The 15664-nt window shown below is 35.1% G+C and overlaps 1 protein-coding gene across 2 annotated transcripts in view; it reads left to right on the top strand.

The window, feature by feature from the left end:
• The window catches only part of TM9SF3 (transmembrane 9 superfamily member 3), a 55768-nt gene that overhangs the window by 23229 nt on the left and 16875 nt on the right, over window positions 1-15664 (top strand). For both annotated transcript variants that reach the window (XM_064488304.1, XM_064488306.1), the window contains exons 6-9: window positions 4972-5103; window positions 6455-6621; window positions 10519-10613; window positions 13620-13750. In XM_064488304.1, the coding sequence (XP_064344374.1) occupies window positions 4972-5103; window positions 6455-6621; window positions 10519-10613; window positions 13620-13750 (525 nt within the window). The remainder of the gene's footprint in view (window positions 1-4971; window positions 5104-6454; window positions 6622-10518; window positions 10614-13619; window positions 13751-15664) is intronic.

The raw sequence follows: 15664 nt of genomic DNA, 5'->3' as shown, positions 1-15664 counted from the left end.
AAAGAGGGGCATGATAGTGTTTTCAGCAGGGTATTGACGGATCTGACTTGTGTTTAAACAGGATCAGTCAGGTTTTTATGTTGAAAATAGTTTGTGTAGGGTAAGGGTTGAAGCAGGGATATCACTGGAGAGGCTGTTGCAGCAGTCCCCCCAGAGAAGAAGTTAAAGTGGCTCAGACCAGGGTGTAGCAGTGAAGGTGGTGAGAAGGTGCCAGGTTGTGAATACATTTTGGAGGTAGAGCCAGCAAGATTTCCTGATGGATAGAAAGATAAAGAAGGTTTGAGAAAAACTCCAGAGTTTTTGGCCTGAGCACCTGTTAGAGTGGAGCTGCCATCAGTAGGGCAGAAAAGCTGTATTTGGAGATTTGGAGAAGATCAGAGTGCAGTTTGGGACATGTTAGTTTTGAAGTGTCTATAAGACATCTGAATGGAGATGCTGACCAGCTAGTTGGATATATCAATCTGGAGTTCAGGAGAAAGGCCTGGGCTAGAGTTATAAATTTTAGATCTATTAGCATATAAATGGTTTTTCAAGCAATGAGACTGGCTACAATTACCAAGGAAGAGTGTGTAGAAATAGAAGAGGACTAAGGACTGAGCCCTGGGGTGCAGAAGTATAAGTTTAGGGAGGAAAGGAAAAACTAGCTAAGAGCTCTGAGGAGATACTGGTAAGGTATGAGGGGAAAAGAAGATTGTATGATATCCTGGAAGCCAAGAGAAGAGTCTGGTGTGGAGGAGAGAAAGATTAGTTCTAAATTTCTGCTGATCAACAACAACAATTGGATCAAGTAAGGTGAGTACTGAATGTGACTGTTAATTCATCTAGAGTCATTAGTGAGCTTGACAAAGATCAGTTTTGGTGTACTGGTGGGGCGCAATCTGAGCAGAACTGGAAGAGAGAATGGAAGGAGAGGAATTGGAGGCAGCAAGCTTGGCTCCTAAAGGGAGCACAGAAACAGTTGTTTAGCCGGTAAGAAAGATGGAGTCAGGAGGGTGGTTTTTGATTTTGTTTTTTTTGTTTTTTGGATATATAAGAAAAACATACTTGTATGTTGATGGGGTTCAGTAGAGAGGGCAAAACTGATGATGCAGGAGATGGGAAAATTACTGAAGCATTTTCCTTAGGTAGGCAGGAGGGGATGGGATCTGCTGTACAAGTGCTGGGGTTGTTTCTAATACATGGCTGCAAGCACAGGCCTAGGAACTTGAGCTGAATACAAACTGTCTCTACCTCTGACTATAACCTTGGTCGGATGACTCTGTTCGTTAGCTTCCCCTTAGTAGTGAAGCAGGGATTGTACTACCTTGCAGAGTTGTTGTGAAATTCCAGTTGACAGAGTTTATAAAGCACCTGGTTCAGTGTTTCCAGGAAGAGGTGGCACGTTATCTCCACTGTTCTAAAATCTATGACTAACCTGGGGTGCTGCTTTAGGATTAGCAACACTAGGGGGTGCTGGAGTCAGCAGTTCGTAGGGCTAGTAACCCCTCTGTGACAACTGAGTTCTGTATTCTTTTTAAGAATATTTCCCTTGGTTAATAATTTTAGAATCATTCAGCATTTTATAATTTTGGTGGAAAAAGGAATATTATAAAATGTCAGGTTATTAGTAGTACGTTATATGTATTAAAGTTTATATCTTAGAAAATAGCAGAGAGCTTTGCTAGAAATTTTAACATTTTGGGTCTTTCCTATTACTAAATAGTAACTATAAAACTTTTCAAAAATTTGATAAATTGAAAAAAGACATGAGTCATATATATATATATTTTTCTTTCTTGTCCTTTTCTGGGTCATTAATTTCCCAGGGTAGAAACAAAGTCAAATTTTTAGAAAAGCCTATTACTACAGACTGCTTTTATAAGTCTTAAATGATACTTCTGTGATAAATTTAAATTTATTTAACCCGGTTTTGCAAATATTTCTAAATATAATGCATTCATTATTTCCTTTATAATTTCAGTAGGTACAATAAATAAATTGTTGAATGAAGGAAGAAGTAATCTTATGAAGAGGCAGAGGTAATTGACTGCCTCCTGTTTTTCAGGGAGAGGCATAGTTTCTCATTTGCCTGAAACCTCAGGGTGGGTAGCGGAGCCAGGACTTCCCTTCACCCTAGTGTACCTACTCAGCATGTTAGCCTGAGTTAAAATCTGTCCTAATTGTACATGACAGCATATCCCTCATGTTAAATATTCTATATGTATCTGTAGAAGTTTAGAGCAGGAATATATCCTTGAATAATTAGAATATGTAGATGAGAGATTTTATGGAGGAGAATTTTTAGAATTGGGCTTTAAACCACAGGTGGACTTTACAAAGGTGGATAGAAGTAGATCCCATGTGAGCAGAAATAAGGAGAAGGATACAAAAGTAGAAGTGAGTCAGCTGTACTTCTGGGTCAGTGAGGAAGGGTAGGCCTGATTGGAATATAAGAAAGAGTGGAAAGGTCGGCTAAATAAGGTGAGGTGGCCGTCTTACAGGGGTAAGGGGTACAGAGTGTTAGGGAAGATAGTTTAGATTTGATGTGTGAGAAAATAGGGAAGGTTGCTGTAAGTTTTAGACTAAAGAAGTGGTATATGAACATGATATTTCAGAAAGAATTGCTGGGTAAGTTTTTACAGGATAGATTGAAAGGAAGGGGAGAGACCAAAACTAAAGAAGGCCAACTAGGAGGCCATTAGAGCTCTCAGGTGTGAGGTGACGGCACAGGAACGGAGAGGGAGGGAGAGATACTAGAGACATTTTGAAGGAAAATAAAAGTTCCATAATTATTACCTAGGAAGGATTAAGGAGAAGGAAGAGCCAGAGGTAATTCTAAATTTTCAAAGCTAAATGTTTGTACCATTAGCAGATGTTAGAAATCAGAAGTGTTCTACGTGAGGCAGAAAAGTGTGAGTTTACTTTCGGGCAGCCTACGTCTGAAAGTCCAGAAAGACATTCAGGTGGAAATGATCATCCTGAGCAAAGGTCTGAAACATGAATGAGAGGGCTAGAGACTTGGGAAGGGTTGGAGGTCGGGGGCACAAGGTGTTACCATCATCAGTGGCGCTAGTTAAAAGTTCTGAGAGCCTGAAGAAGTCATAGCGAGTACCAGGACTGGAGCTTTAGGGAAAGTTCAGACGGTGGGGCGAGCAGGTGTTGAGGATGAAAGAGGGAAGCAGCAGTGAAGGAGAGTGGCACGGAGAGCGAGGAGCAGGCACGTAATTGATGACCGAGTCAGTTTGGAAATTCATTGCAGGCCTTGGAGAGAAATTTTGTGGGGCAAAGTGAGATCGTATTTGTGTTTAAGAGTAAGTAAGGGAAGAAGCAGGGCATGTCTCCTTGTTTGAAAGATACCAGCATTGGAAGGAGAGAGGTAAGAAGATTGAGAATGAGGGGACAAAAGATCATGCAGACACTTTATTTTTTTATATAGTGTTGCAAATATTTATTCTAAAACACTAGGAGAAAAATGAAACACATTTTCTACATTATGAACACAATTATGTAAAAGTGTCTGAGATGTAGAGAAGTAGAGAAGATGACTGGAAGGAAGTATATAAAAATAGTGAAATAGAAGTATTTTTTCTTCTATACTATTATTATCTAAGTTTTTTCACAGTTCTGTATTATTTTGTAAATATATATAAAATGCATTTTATTTTAAAAATGTAGGTTTAATTTAATTACCTTTTTTCAATTTAAATATCTTCTCAAGGTAACTTGTTTTCCTGTTTTGATCCTTTTGCTTTTGTGAGATCAAGCAAACACTTTAAAAGTTAATGGTGATGACAACTTTAAAATTTTTTCAGTGTTTTATTATGTGCCAGACATTATGCTGTCTGCCTTACATTTATTATCTTGTTTACATCCCATAACAACCTGGGGAGTAATACTGTTGTAAGTATCTACTAGGGACTTTTGGAGATGGCTGATGTTGGAGAAAGATGTAAGGCTGGGGGTACAAAATGAGAGGGGGAGAAATACCTCAAGGAGTGAAAGGACTAGAGCCTAGTGGGGAGATTGACTTAAGAGGAGAAACACCTTCTGGGAGATTGACAGAGGAATGAAAGGCTAGGAGAATAAATGCAGAAAAGTAAATGAAATTGAGAAGACTTTTGGAGCTTTCCTTAAGGAAATTTTGGAAATTAAAATATAAAGGAATTGCTGGACAGTGCCACAGACGTAGTTGAAGTCAGATGCACTGAATCTGGACATAATTTTGTGACAAATGTGTGGGTGAAATCAAAGTCAAGAGCCTTGGGGACATTGAGAAACTGAGGGGTACCTCAGTGTTCTCTGTACCTGGATAGCTGATTTGGAGAGGAGTCACTCTTCAAATCATGGTGATGACGGTGACACGGTGGAGAGGATGGAATGTAAGCAGTGAAGCAAATCATTCAGGAAGGTGGCCTAAGTCCATGGCAGCTGACTCTGATGGGTTAGTCTTGGTATTTCAAGGAGGTTTTCAGGTTGTTGCTCAGTTAGAGGGAAGGAAACTAATGTTTATTGAGCAGTTACAGCTCTGTGCCATGCATAGTGCCCATATGTTTTATATATGTTACTAAACCATACAAATCACTTACAAGATAGTATTATTTCCTTCATTTTTGATATAAGAAAACTGGGGTCATATAGCTAGAAATTGGCAGAACCTGTGTTAAAACCAAGGCCTGTTTGATTTTAAAACCTATGTTCTTTCTCTGTAATGCTAAACAGCATATTTTGTGTGGCCAAATTGTACTTTATTTGTACAATAAATTTGATTGTGAAAATCAGTTTAAACTATCATTTTTCATGCATCTGAAGCTTACTATAAAGAAAGTCAATCTCTGATTACTGTTCCCCAGTGTGTCTTAATTTTGGATTTTCATTTAAAAGTTTTAGAAGACTTCTGTTTTTTTTGCATTAACATCACACTGTCATCATGAAGCCTATGAATTTTGTGACTGGTATTTCATGTTGGTAATATTTTATTTTCTCTTATGTTAGATTCACTGGTTCTCAATTTTCAACTCCTTCATGATGGTTATCTTCTTGGTGGGCTTAGTTTCAATGATTTTAATGAGAACTTTAAGAAAAGATTATGCTCGATATAGTAAAGAAGAAGAAATGGATGACATGGTAAGCAAACATTTTACATTGTATTTATAAAAACAATCATTTTGAACATTGGAAGTGAGTCGATAATCTTGAGGACAGGTAAGTTTTAGAATTCAGAATTTTCAGGTTTTAGAAAGGTATAAATCTCCCTAAGGGGTCTCTAATCAAATATATTTTTTACATGCCCTGAGTACATGTCCTATTAGTCAAATATATTAATGTTTTTTCAGCAAAACATATGAATGTTCACCCTAAGTGGGATAAATAAATAGTAAAAATTATCTCTTGTTACTTCACTCCAGGATTTGCCACCAAATAAGGATATGTCAAACTTGTAAAACAAATGTTCACTTTTCAGAGCTTTTGATTTCAGAATTGCAGCTAGGAGGTTGTAGACCTGTATTGGTATCTTTTTAATACTGTAAAATATTGCCTAAAATTAAGAGAGTGAGTGGAGGGATTAATTTACATTTAGTTCAGTAGGTTCAAAGGGCTGGTTTGTTTTCTGACTTCCTTTACTAAATTATAGAACAATGTTGTAAGTGAGCCAGAGTGTTTTGTAGAATGTTAATGGCTGTTCTTTGTAGATATGTGCCATCATTAAATAAGTTTGGAAAATAGTTAAAGAAATTAAAATTTTAATATGCTAATGTGTTGTGAAATATCAGAGGGTAGATAAAATATTTGATACCTCTCAAACATATCTGATCAGGGACCCCCTCTCTACCCAAACAAAACAAAACACCCAGATTATCTTGACGAACTCATATTTCTTAAACACTGGTGTAGGATACTTGCTTACTCAGGTTAAAAAGGCAAAATTGACTCTGTTTTAAAAATGCTCTAAGCAGTCAAATAATATTTCACTGTTTGATACATTCCCTGTATATGTTTTTAGATTCTAGGCTGTGAAGGATGTTTCTGCATTGTTAGGGCATCTAGTTCAGGTTTCAGTCTTCTCTCTTTTGCTCTCCACCTGACCCCTGGTCATATATGAGCCATGGTCATGGCGTAAATGGCAAGAATAATGCCTGAAAGGAATGTTCAGAGAGCCAGTGTGCTTGTCTTCCAGTTTGACCGTTTCTTTTTTGCTCCTAGACCTTTTCCTTTTCCATTCTTTGAGATTCTCTGGGTACAACAAGGAGCCACCTTCCTGAGCCTCAATAATACCACAATACTTTAACATTATAAGTTATTAGGGCAATGATTCTTTTAAATTTGAAATGTCTTGATATTTTGAAACCCTCTAAATAGCTGTAAATTTGGAGGGAGGGAACTCCCTATAACTGTAATTGTAGTTTTTTACCTACTTTATGTATTTTAATTTCATTCTGAATTATTGTATTTTCTTTCTACATATATCTGTGTATAGGATAGAGACCTAGGAGATGAGTATGGATGGAAGCAGGTGCATGGAGATGTATTTAGACCATCAAGTCACCCACTGATATTCTCCTCTCTCATTGGTTCTGGATGTCAGATATTTGCTGTGTCCCTCATTGTTATTATTGTTGCAATGATAGAAGATTTATATACAGAGTAAGTTCATATCTTAACTTCATTACTTTTTTATTGTTTTTGAGTAGTTTTAATCATTGGAACCTTTTAAGTCAATCATAATTAAATATTTTCTTATTTCAATTACCTTAGAATTTAAATAGCATAAATGCCATTATTGAAAATTACATAGTGAGCAGTAATCTTCAGCTATAAGTATGTTTTTTCTGTTATATCCTAACATTACTAGCCTTACTGAACATATTGTTTGACTATAAAGGTTATATTCCATTAGAGGTATGAGCAGAGTTACTTATAGTTCAGAGCTGTTTGACAAAGTGAATAGGCACTTTTTTGAAAGCTAAAGATCCAATTAGATCTTCATAAGAAGCATAAAGATTATACAGTTACTGAATTAATACTTCATATTTACCTCCAAAACTTGGAGACTCTGCAGAACAGAAGAAAGCATTAAAAATAACAGTAAAAAGAGTGATGGAAAAGGCACGTGAGGTTAGAGAATAAATTGGATGACTTCTTATCCTATCTTTACATGGTTTCTGGTACATTTTTTCTTTGAGGACAAAACCAGTTGTAAGAAATTCTTGATATGAGGTCTTCAGGTTGTAGGAAAAGTGGTACATTCACAAAGATCTCAAGTCACTGTTCAGTGGTCCTATATATAACCTTGTGCTCAGAAAACCACAACCTTAACAAAGCAAACCTCTGAGGCTGAGGGGCAGGAGTTCTAATTCAGGCCCTTCGGATGCTGCCCCATGAAGTTCTTGGTCAGAATGATTCTTGTCTCCAGTTACATTTCATACCTCTATTTTGGTTTATGCGTTCTTTCTTATTATGCCTGGTGTTTGGTAGACAACCATTAAATTGTTGTTGAAAGAATGACTCTTTAGTTTAATATTAAATATTTCACTGTACTAAATTGCTGTTTCTTCCACTAGACAGTAAGCTCCTTGAGAACAAAGACTGGGTCTTACCTTTGAATTCTCAAAGTACCTAAAGAACTGTGTGTATGGAAGCTACTCTGTCAATGCTTGTTGAACTGAAATGAATGTGTATTAATCAACAAAATTATTTCTCTGTAGTTTCTGTTGTATTTCTTTAATATAACCTTTGCAATTTGTTTACCATGTAAACTGTAAAACAGTTGACCAAAACATAAACTGCACTATTCTGGCGGATAGTTCATATTTTAGGATATAATATCTTTCGGATGAACTAAATCCCAAATTCAGGAAGAGCATTTCAAATCTTCCAGGAAGTCATGCTTTACATTAAATACTAGATTAAGTTCACTGTGAAATTGACACTGACTGTATAGTCACAGTCTTATTAGTTAGTAGTGGGTAACGTCTCCTGGAATCCAAGTTTTTGCTTTGTTCCTTCTCAAATGTTAGTGTTACAATGTTGGCAGTTCATTTTTTAATGCAGAAACTGTTCTGCTTACAGGCCTTCAGCTTTTAGAAATACTAAATTGCATAATAGTTGTATTAGGAGGCACGTCATGCATTGTTATTTTAGTCTGTCATTATCGATGGTTATTCTGTCATGCTTATTTGAAGTGAACATACTTAATCACTTACATGATATGTACTTCAGCTGTGAGAATTATGATGATATTAAAAGAGACTAACATTATTGAGGTTCCATATTAGGAGCTTTATGCTTATTAACTCCTTTAGTTCTCACATCAGCCCAGTGAAGGGACTATTATATCCACCCCACAGATGAGCAGAGTAAGCTCAGGGAGGTTAAATATTTGACTGAGATCACACAGCTATTAGTAAGGGGTGTTAATAAGCTGGGATTTGAGCCTAGCACTTTTACTTCAGAACTTGTCTTTTAATTTTCTATGCTGTGGAAATGAAAATAGAGGTAATAAAAATACAAAGCAGTGAGAAAATGAAAAAACTTGCACAGAAATTTGTAAGACTCACTGTAGAGTAGGAATCTAAAGGATTCTAAAGGATAAAAATCAGATAATGTGACAGGTGAAAATTATTTTACCTCAGAATTACTTTCCCCTCAATCAGGGGAAAAAAATATTTAGGTGGGCAAAGGATCAGCATCAATGTGGACACCAATTAGTGTGATACTAACCCCTGAGAAGGCGTGGTGTTTGAGAAGGCATGAATAAGTGTGGTAAAATGCAGCTGCTACGCTGAAACTTCTGGTGGGGAGTGGTGAGATGTCAAGTGCAGGTGAAGCAGCTCCTTAGATGTGCCCCAACCCTTGCCCCTAATCTTGGAGAGATGAACAAGGACAAAAGTTCCCTACTTAAGCAGGTTTTTCAGTGTAGATGAAAATGGTCTATTTGGGGTGGAAAATGCCCATAGAATATTTATGAACTAAGAAGTACAAGAGTGTGTTTGATTTTTACAACTGTGACTGATACTCATACTTCCATTTAGTGGCAATGGTTCTGGGGGATACAGACTTAACTCCCTGGTAGTCATTTTGGACTTTCAGTCACTGGAGCAACCTTTTTGAACTCTGTCAATGTCTGTGTCAACCTTCATACACTCAGTTATAAACAGAATGGGTCAATTTCTTAATAATATTCTGGAAGAAATAAGTTAGTATTTTCAGTGTTTAATTGGATTCTTGAAAAAACAGATTTGGTTTTTAAAACTGATTAACTTTTAAACATGGGAAAGATAAATTTTTATTTTGCTGCCACATTTGCATTTAGCTATATATTGATGTAATTAAATGGTGCAATGTTTTAACTATTATGTATCTACATTAAGAGATTGAACATAGGTGTTTGACCAGAAGAGTGCTACATGTTTCAGGGCTCTATGATGCCTTTGTATTCTGCATGGATGGATGATGAAATATAATAATAATTATTATCCAGAAGGTAGTTAATTTATGAAAATTGAATATCCTTCCAGTGCATGTATTAGTGTCATATTCTTTTAAATTCTCTTTAAAAGAGTATTCTTTAGGTCAGACTGACAAGGTTATATGTTCTATCCACAGACTTTTACCTTCCTAGTTGTGGTGAGTTTCAGAAATGGTCTTTATTTTTAGTGAGTTAATGACATTTCTGTATTATGGCAAATGACGCTGTCATTTTATCATTTTAATATTTCTCTTTGCAATTAGACATTTAAAGTACCGTCCAATTTTATTCAATAGGAAGGTTGATCTGAATTGCATAGATATTGTTATTGGAAGAGGAGATTAGAAATTGTTGATCTGAATTAATGTTAATTTGTGAACCTATGGATTTGTAAAAGCATTTTATTGTTTATTTACTTATTTACTATTTTTTTTGAGTTATAGTCAGTTTACAATGTTGTGTCAATTTCTGGTGTACAGCACAATTTTTCAGTCATACATGAATATATATATTCATTTTCATATTCTTTTTCACTGTGAGTTGTAAAAACATTTTAAACAGTAGAAGGGAAACTAAATAGAAAAAGTCTAAATATTATACTATTTAAAGTAATAGCACTAATATTAGAAAGATTATAGTACTTCCCATTTTATTTCTATCATCAGACAAAAATCATAAGCAGTTAAATTATAAGGAGGAATATTCTAATTATTTTTCTTAACATGAATATCCTTTTCCATATGATGTGATTGGTTCACAGACTGCAAAACGGTTTTAGTGCCAGCTTCTAATATTTTTGCCAAAGAAATGTGAAATATTTGTTTAGAATATATTATGAAACTTAACTTCAAATAAAAAAAAATTAGTATCAGCCTGTTATCATTTAAGTGCAGTTTTAACTAGAAAGTCATTCCCTAGGAAACCTTTTGGATCCTTTGCAGTTTAGGGAGATATTTTTGTGTTCCTGTTTAATTTATCTTTGAAATTAAACTGAAGTTAATGTGATAGACTGTATGCTATTTTCTTTAAATTGTTGGTTTTAATTTATCATATATGTTGTCTTTCCATTTTAGGAGAGGATCAATGCTTAGTACAGCCATATTTGTCTATGCTGCTACATCTCCAGTGAATGGTTATTTTGGAGGAAGTCTGTATGCTAGACAAGGAGGTAACTTATGAGTTGTCACTTTGTATTTTTAATTGTGGATGTTAATGTTTTATTGTGAGGTATATCGAATTTAAAGTGGGCAGTACAACATCATAAAATCCTTTGTTATCCCATTTCACAGTCTCCACTGAACCTGTTATGTGTTCTATCTTGCTTTTATGGAATCCTTATATTTTATTTCCTAAAATTATGAATAATTAATAGATTATCTCCATTGTCCACTGTGAAGCTAGCCCTGAGGAACATATAGGAGAGAGTATATTTAAATTATTTGTATTATTTTGTTTTGAGGTCCCTAGTTCCCTAGATGTGCTCCACAGGGGGCTTCCACATAGAGTATCAGTTTATAGCTGAATATAAGGGCATGTTTCACAGTTTATGGATAAATGTCTGGACAGTGGAAGGAAAATAGGAAGGAAAGCTGTTTATTTCTGTTGAGTCTTAAATACTTATCAGGGGACCCTTCACAAAGATTTCTGTTATTCTGTCACAGTCTTTTGCTAAGAGAGCTTCATCTTAAACACTCCTTTGCTTCTTTTCTGTTGTGACCTGGAAATGATAGGATATTCATGGGTAATATGAGGGTACTGCTCCTTAGAATTTCTTTCTATGATGGCATTCAAGGTCTTTTAAATTCCTTTGATTTTCCTATAATTGTTTGAGGTCAGAGGAAAGTGCTAAAAGTAGTAGATTTGCATGTTTCAGTTTAGGAATGAAGGGTGTTGAAAGACCTTAAAATTATATTCCTAAGGATAGAGAATTCCTAATGTGATTTCCCAGTCCATCCTAAGCAATTAGGGGATCCTGCCTTCTTTTAATATGACTGTCATACAGGAGCTAGGCTCCAGGAGCTCTGAGCATAGGATCATTTAAAACTCCCCCAGGATATCCTGGTTTACCATGGGTTTTTTTTTTTTTTTTATTGATTTTACTAGACTTAACGTGGTCTGTGCCTCAGCAGAAATAGTTCTTTGGATTGCCTGAAGGAGTATTATTTCGGATTCCTGATGTTGTTTTAGGTAGCTGTTCATTCTCTATATGTTTAACCTCTAGATAGGGGAAATGAGTCTTACTATGCAGGTCTACCATCCTAAGGAAATAAGGATGCCTAAGGTTAACTCCTACTTTGAATTTGACTTGAAAATTAGTTAGGCTAAGAATTTTACAGTTTATGACCTCCAGAAAAGTCTCCACAGAAGAAACAGACTGTGCAAAACGGGAAATTTATTCATACTTGAACATAAATTTGCTTTTGGTTCAATTGCAAGTTAAGAACACCAAGCAAAACTTTACTATACTTATTCTTGAAAGTTGATAGAATTCAAACTTAAACCTAGAAGTATCAAATCATACCAAGTATAACCTAATTGACTGATTGACAAGCACTAAGGAGGTGTGATCATGTCCTGATATTTTGTCTAAGCGATCCATGAAAATCAGGTTAATATAGAGGTGAACCCAGAGAATCAAGAGTTTTTCAGAGTTCTTTTCAGGATTTGGACTACAATGAAGCTCAAGATCTTCACGCTGTCCTCAGTGCACTGGATAATGCTCCAGACCCAGTTTAAAGCCAGGGTGGAGTGGAACTTGAGCAGAGTCTCCAAGGTGTGGGGGAGGAGTAGGAAGCACAACAGTGCTACGCCTTGGCTAATGATTATAGCCAGTGGAATATGCGTGGGCTTCTTTTTGACTGTTGGAGGGAAGGGGAGAAAGAGAGTTGAATGTAGAATTTATTAATATGTGTCTGAATCTGAGAAGATAATGAAAAGTGCAGGAAAAGAGAATGTTAGGAAAGAGTTGGAATAGGAGAAATAATAACTTTAATTAGCTGTTACCCTTTTTGTGTTGTTCAGATGCTGAATATTAGTTTAGAAAAGAGGGATTCTTGAAACTTACCTGAGAATGAAATTAAATAGAGGTGAAAGTTCAGAATCAAGGAGTTTTTCTGGAGGAATGTCAAGATCTGAGGTAGTTAATTCTAAGAGACAGATGTTTAAAGGAACTTATATAAAAGAAAACAAGTATTACGGTATGGCTTGTTTTTCCTAGAGCACCTTCTGTTTGGGTCTCTATTGCTTAAGATTGTGGGACTCAATTTTAATAGTGATTCCGTGTTAAATCTTTATATTCTATTCCTAAGGAGTATGGAGATGCTTCCCCAGAGGTGTACTTGCTTGTGCACTCTGCTATATTAGAAAGATAGCTCCTTGTTGTGCTTCTCATCATAATGAACATGATTTAAAATTTTTGATTGTATAGTTTAGAAATTCCTTTTTTGGATTATGTAAGTAATAGATGCTCTCTGTATAGAATTTTGGCAATATAAAGAGGTTCAAAGAAATAGTAAACCATGATTGTTGAGAGAAAGCTCATGAAACACATTCTTTTGTTTTTTTCCTTTTGAAACATAGAAATGAACTTAAATATACGTTTATAATAATAATTAGAGAAAGAGTATAGGGACCGTTATTAACCGATGGGCTTTTTTAACTTTTTTTTTTTAAGTAGTGTAACCCTCTTTTTAAATGAGAGTATACATGAAACTCCAGTGTTTAGAACTGTTGCAAATGGATTTGTTCTGGTTGAAGCAGGGCTTGGGGACCTGGGCCCTTCCTTCACTAGTGACTTTAGGGCCACCTCCTAAAAGCGCCAGAACTCCAAGTAACGGTTTAAAAACACGTTTCTAGGCCAGCTTGTAGCCCAGAAAGATTGAGTGGTTAACCAACATTCACAGCAGTGACAGAATCAGGACAAAACATCAGGATATTGTAGTTCATTGCTCTTTTCCAGTACACTCACTTCAAAAGTTGCATTTCTATTAGATATACTTGAATGGCTGGACTAGTCTTTATTAGCTATTGTTTTGAAACAGTTATAAGGATGTTAAATTTCAAGATCTTTACGTTAAAATATTCAACAGTTTGGTACTCAGTGACTACCTTTTAAATATTAATATATGTCTATCTACCTAGGTCTCTGATTTTTATAGTTTCCGTTTTCTTTCAGGAAGGAGATGGATAAAGCAGATGTTTATCGGCGCCTTCCTTATCCCAGCTATGGTGTGTGGCACTGCTTTCTTCATCAACTTTATAGCCATTTATTATCATGCTTCAAGAGCCATTCCTTTTGGAACGATGGTGAGTTGCTTGGTTCTTACTTTTAAACGGAGAAAGTACAAATGTTCTAATATGAGGCCTGCTGTCTCTCCAAAGTACCTCTTATTTTGAAGTTGCAGCCAGTCCCTTCGCAGTCCTGGAAAGTTAGGTAAAGAAAAGTTTTTCTTGATTCTGTCAATCAATGAAGGCTGACTTTAAAGAAAGACAAGAGAGAGAACACTATACTTTTTATCAGAGTTGGGAGAAACTGTTAAGTGTATTTTAGAGGAAGAATGACGACACACGAGAAACTTGGGTGTTTTAAGATGGGTGAATGCAGGGGTGGGAAGTGAAGATTTTCTGTAACTTTTTTTTAATGTTGGTAACTGTACTATTTTTAGAACCTCATTAAAACATTTAGATTAATATCAGTAATATATGTTGCTGTAGATACTAAAATCCTATCATATCTTACCTATTATCACAGACTTTGAAATGTTTTAGATTATTTGAGTATATTAAAACTAAAACACAGATATACTGGTGCTTTACAGAGTTAACGCACAGTCTCCAGATTTTTCCTGTTGTTATATTTTTACTAGAAACAGAATTTTAGGCCTGGAGTAGACTTTAGTCTTAATGTACACTTGTGCAAATGTGCACACACACGCGCGCCCGCATATGCAAATTGCAGGGTGGTTACTGTTGTCAGAAAAGGGAGATGACTTGGCTAAGATCATATGGATAGTTAATGGCAGAAATATAACTGGAACCTGTATCTCCTCCTGAATTTTAATCTGGTTTTGGGTCTTTATCTATTATATGGAAGTTACTGAATAGTTTCATATAAATTCCAGATGATTTTGTTGTTTTACAGTCTAGGTTTTTCAGAGATCCATTGCAGATACATCTTTACTAAGTCTTTAATACTTTTTAGTTAGGAATATTTTGAAAATTACTTCAAAATTTAAAGTTTTTAAATTTTATTTTATTTTTTTGCAAGCCAAAGTGAGAATGGTTAGGAAAAGGGTAAAGTAATTAATTACATTCAAAACTGGAAAGGAATTTGCCTCATAGTCATTCTAGGGCATAAGAAAGTTTATATAGGGAGTCAAGTTACCTTTTTTTTTTTTTAATTAAAAAATAATTTTATTGTGGTATGGTTCCTGTAGTAAACTACACATTTTTCAGATGTACATTTTGATGAATTTTGATAGATGTATATATACACCAGTGAAACCACCATCATAATCAAGATAGCTAACATTTGCATCATAGAGAGTCAAGTTACTTCTTAAAGATGATCTGCTAAGTTAATTACTTTCATAGTGCTTTAAAAATTAAAATTATGATTCTGTTATAATCTTCCTCATAAACATTTGAATTTGATGTGGTGAAAATGATATTTCAAAGTTGCTCTATTTTACTAAAATTGTAAATTTTACTACTTTGTAAATGGGGTTTTAAATGTTAATATTCTCTGTAATTTGCCTTTGGATAATTTAGTAATTACTAATTATTAGAATACAGTATCAGACTGTATGCTGAGCCAGAGGTTTATAAAATTGATCTTTACACGGTGTATAAAAGACTGGCTGTTGATGCTTAGCAGACTCTTAAAATAGCGTGGCCTTCATTTGCATTCTAGTTTGGAATGAAGGAATACTGAATGGTTTTGGTATTAGGATATTGCTAACTTTATAGAATAAATTTTTAACTTCCAATCAGTGTTTCTTCTATTACAGTTTTGAAGTTGCTCAAGAAACAGAATGTGGAGTTATTTATTAGCATGTTGAATGTGGAATAAAATATATAGGCTTCTTTCAAGCATTTGTGTTTGAACTGGCAATGTCCTGATTATTAGGTTGATTATTGTCGAAATGCTTAAATTGAAGCTAAAGAATTTTTATATAGACATAAAGGCATAAAATGTATAAGATAGAAAAGGAGAATAAA

This window comes from Camelus dromedarius, chromosome 8 (assembly GCF_036321535.1).
Source record: "Camelus dromedarius isolate mCamDro1 chromosome 8, mCamDro1.pat, whole genome shotgun sequence".
Classification (NCBI taxonomy): domain Eukaryota; kingdom Metazoa; phylum Chordata; class Mammalia; order Artiodactyla; family Camelidae; genus Camelus; species Camelus dromedarius.
The sequence above is the reverse complement of the archived record's forward strand: the minus strand, read 5'-3'. Positions and strand labels throughout refer to the sequence as shown.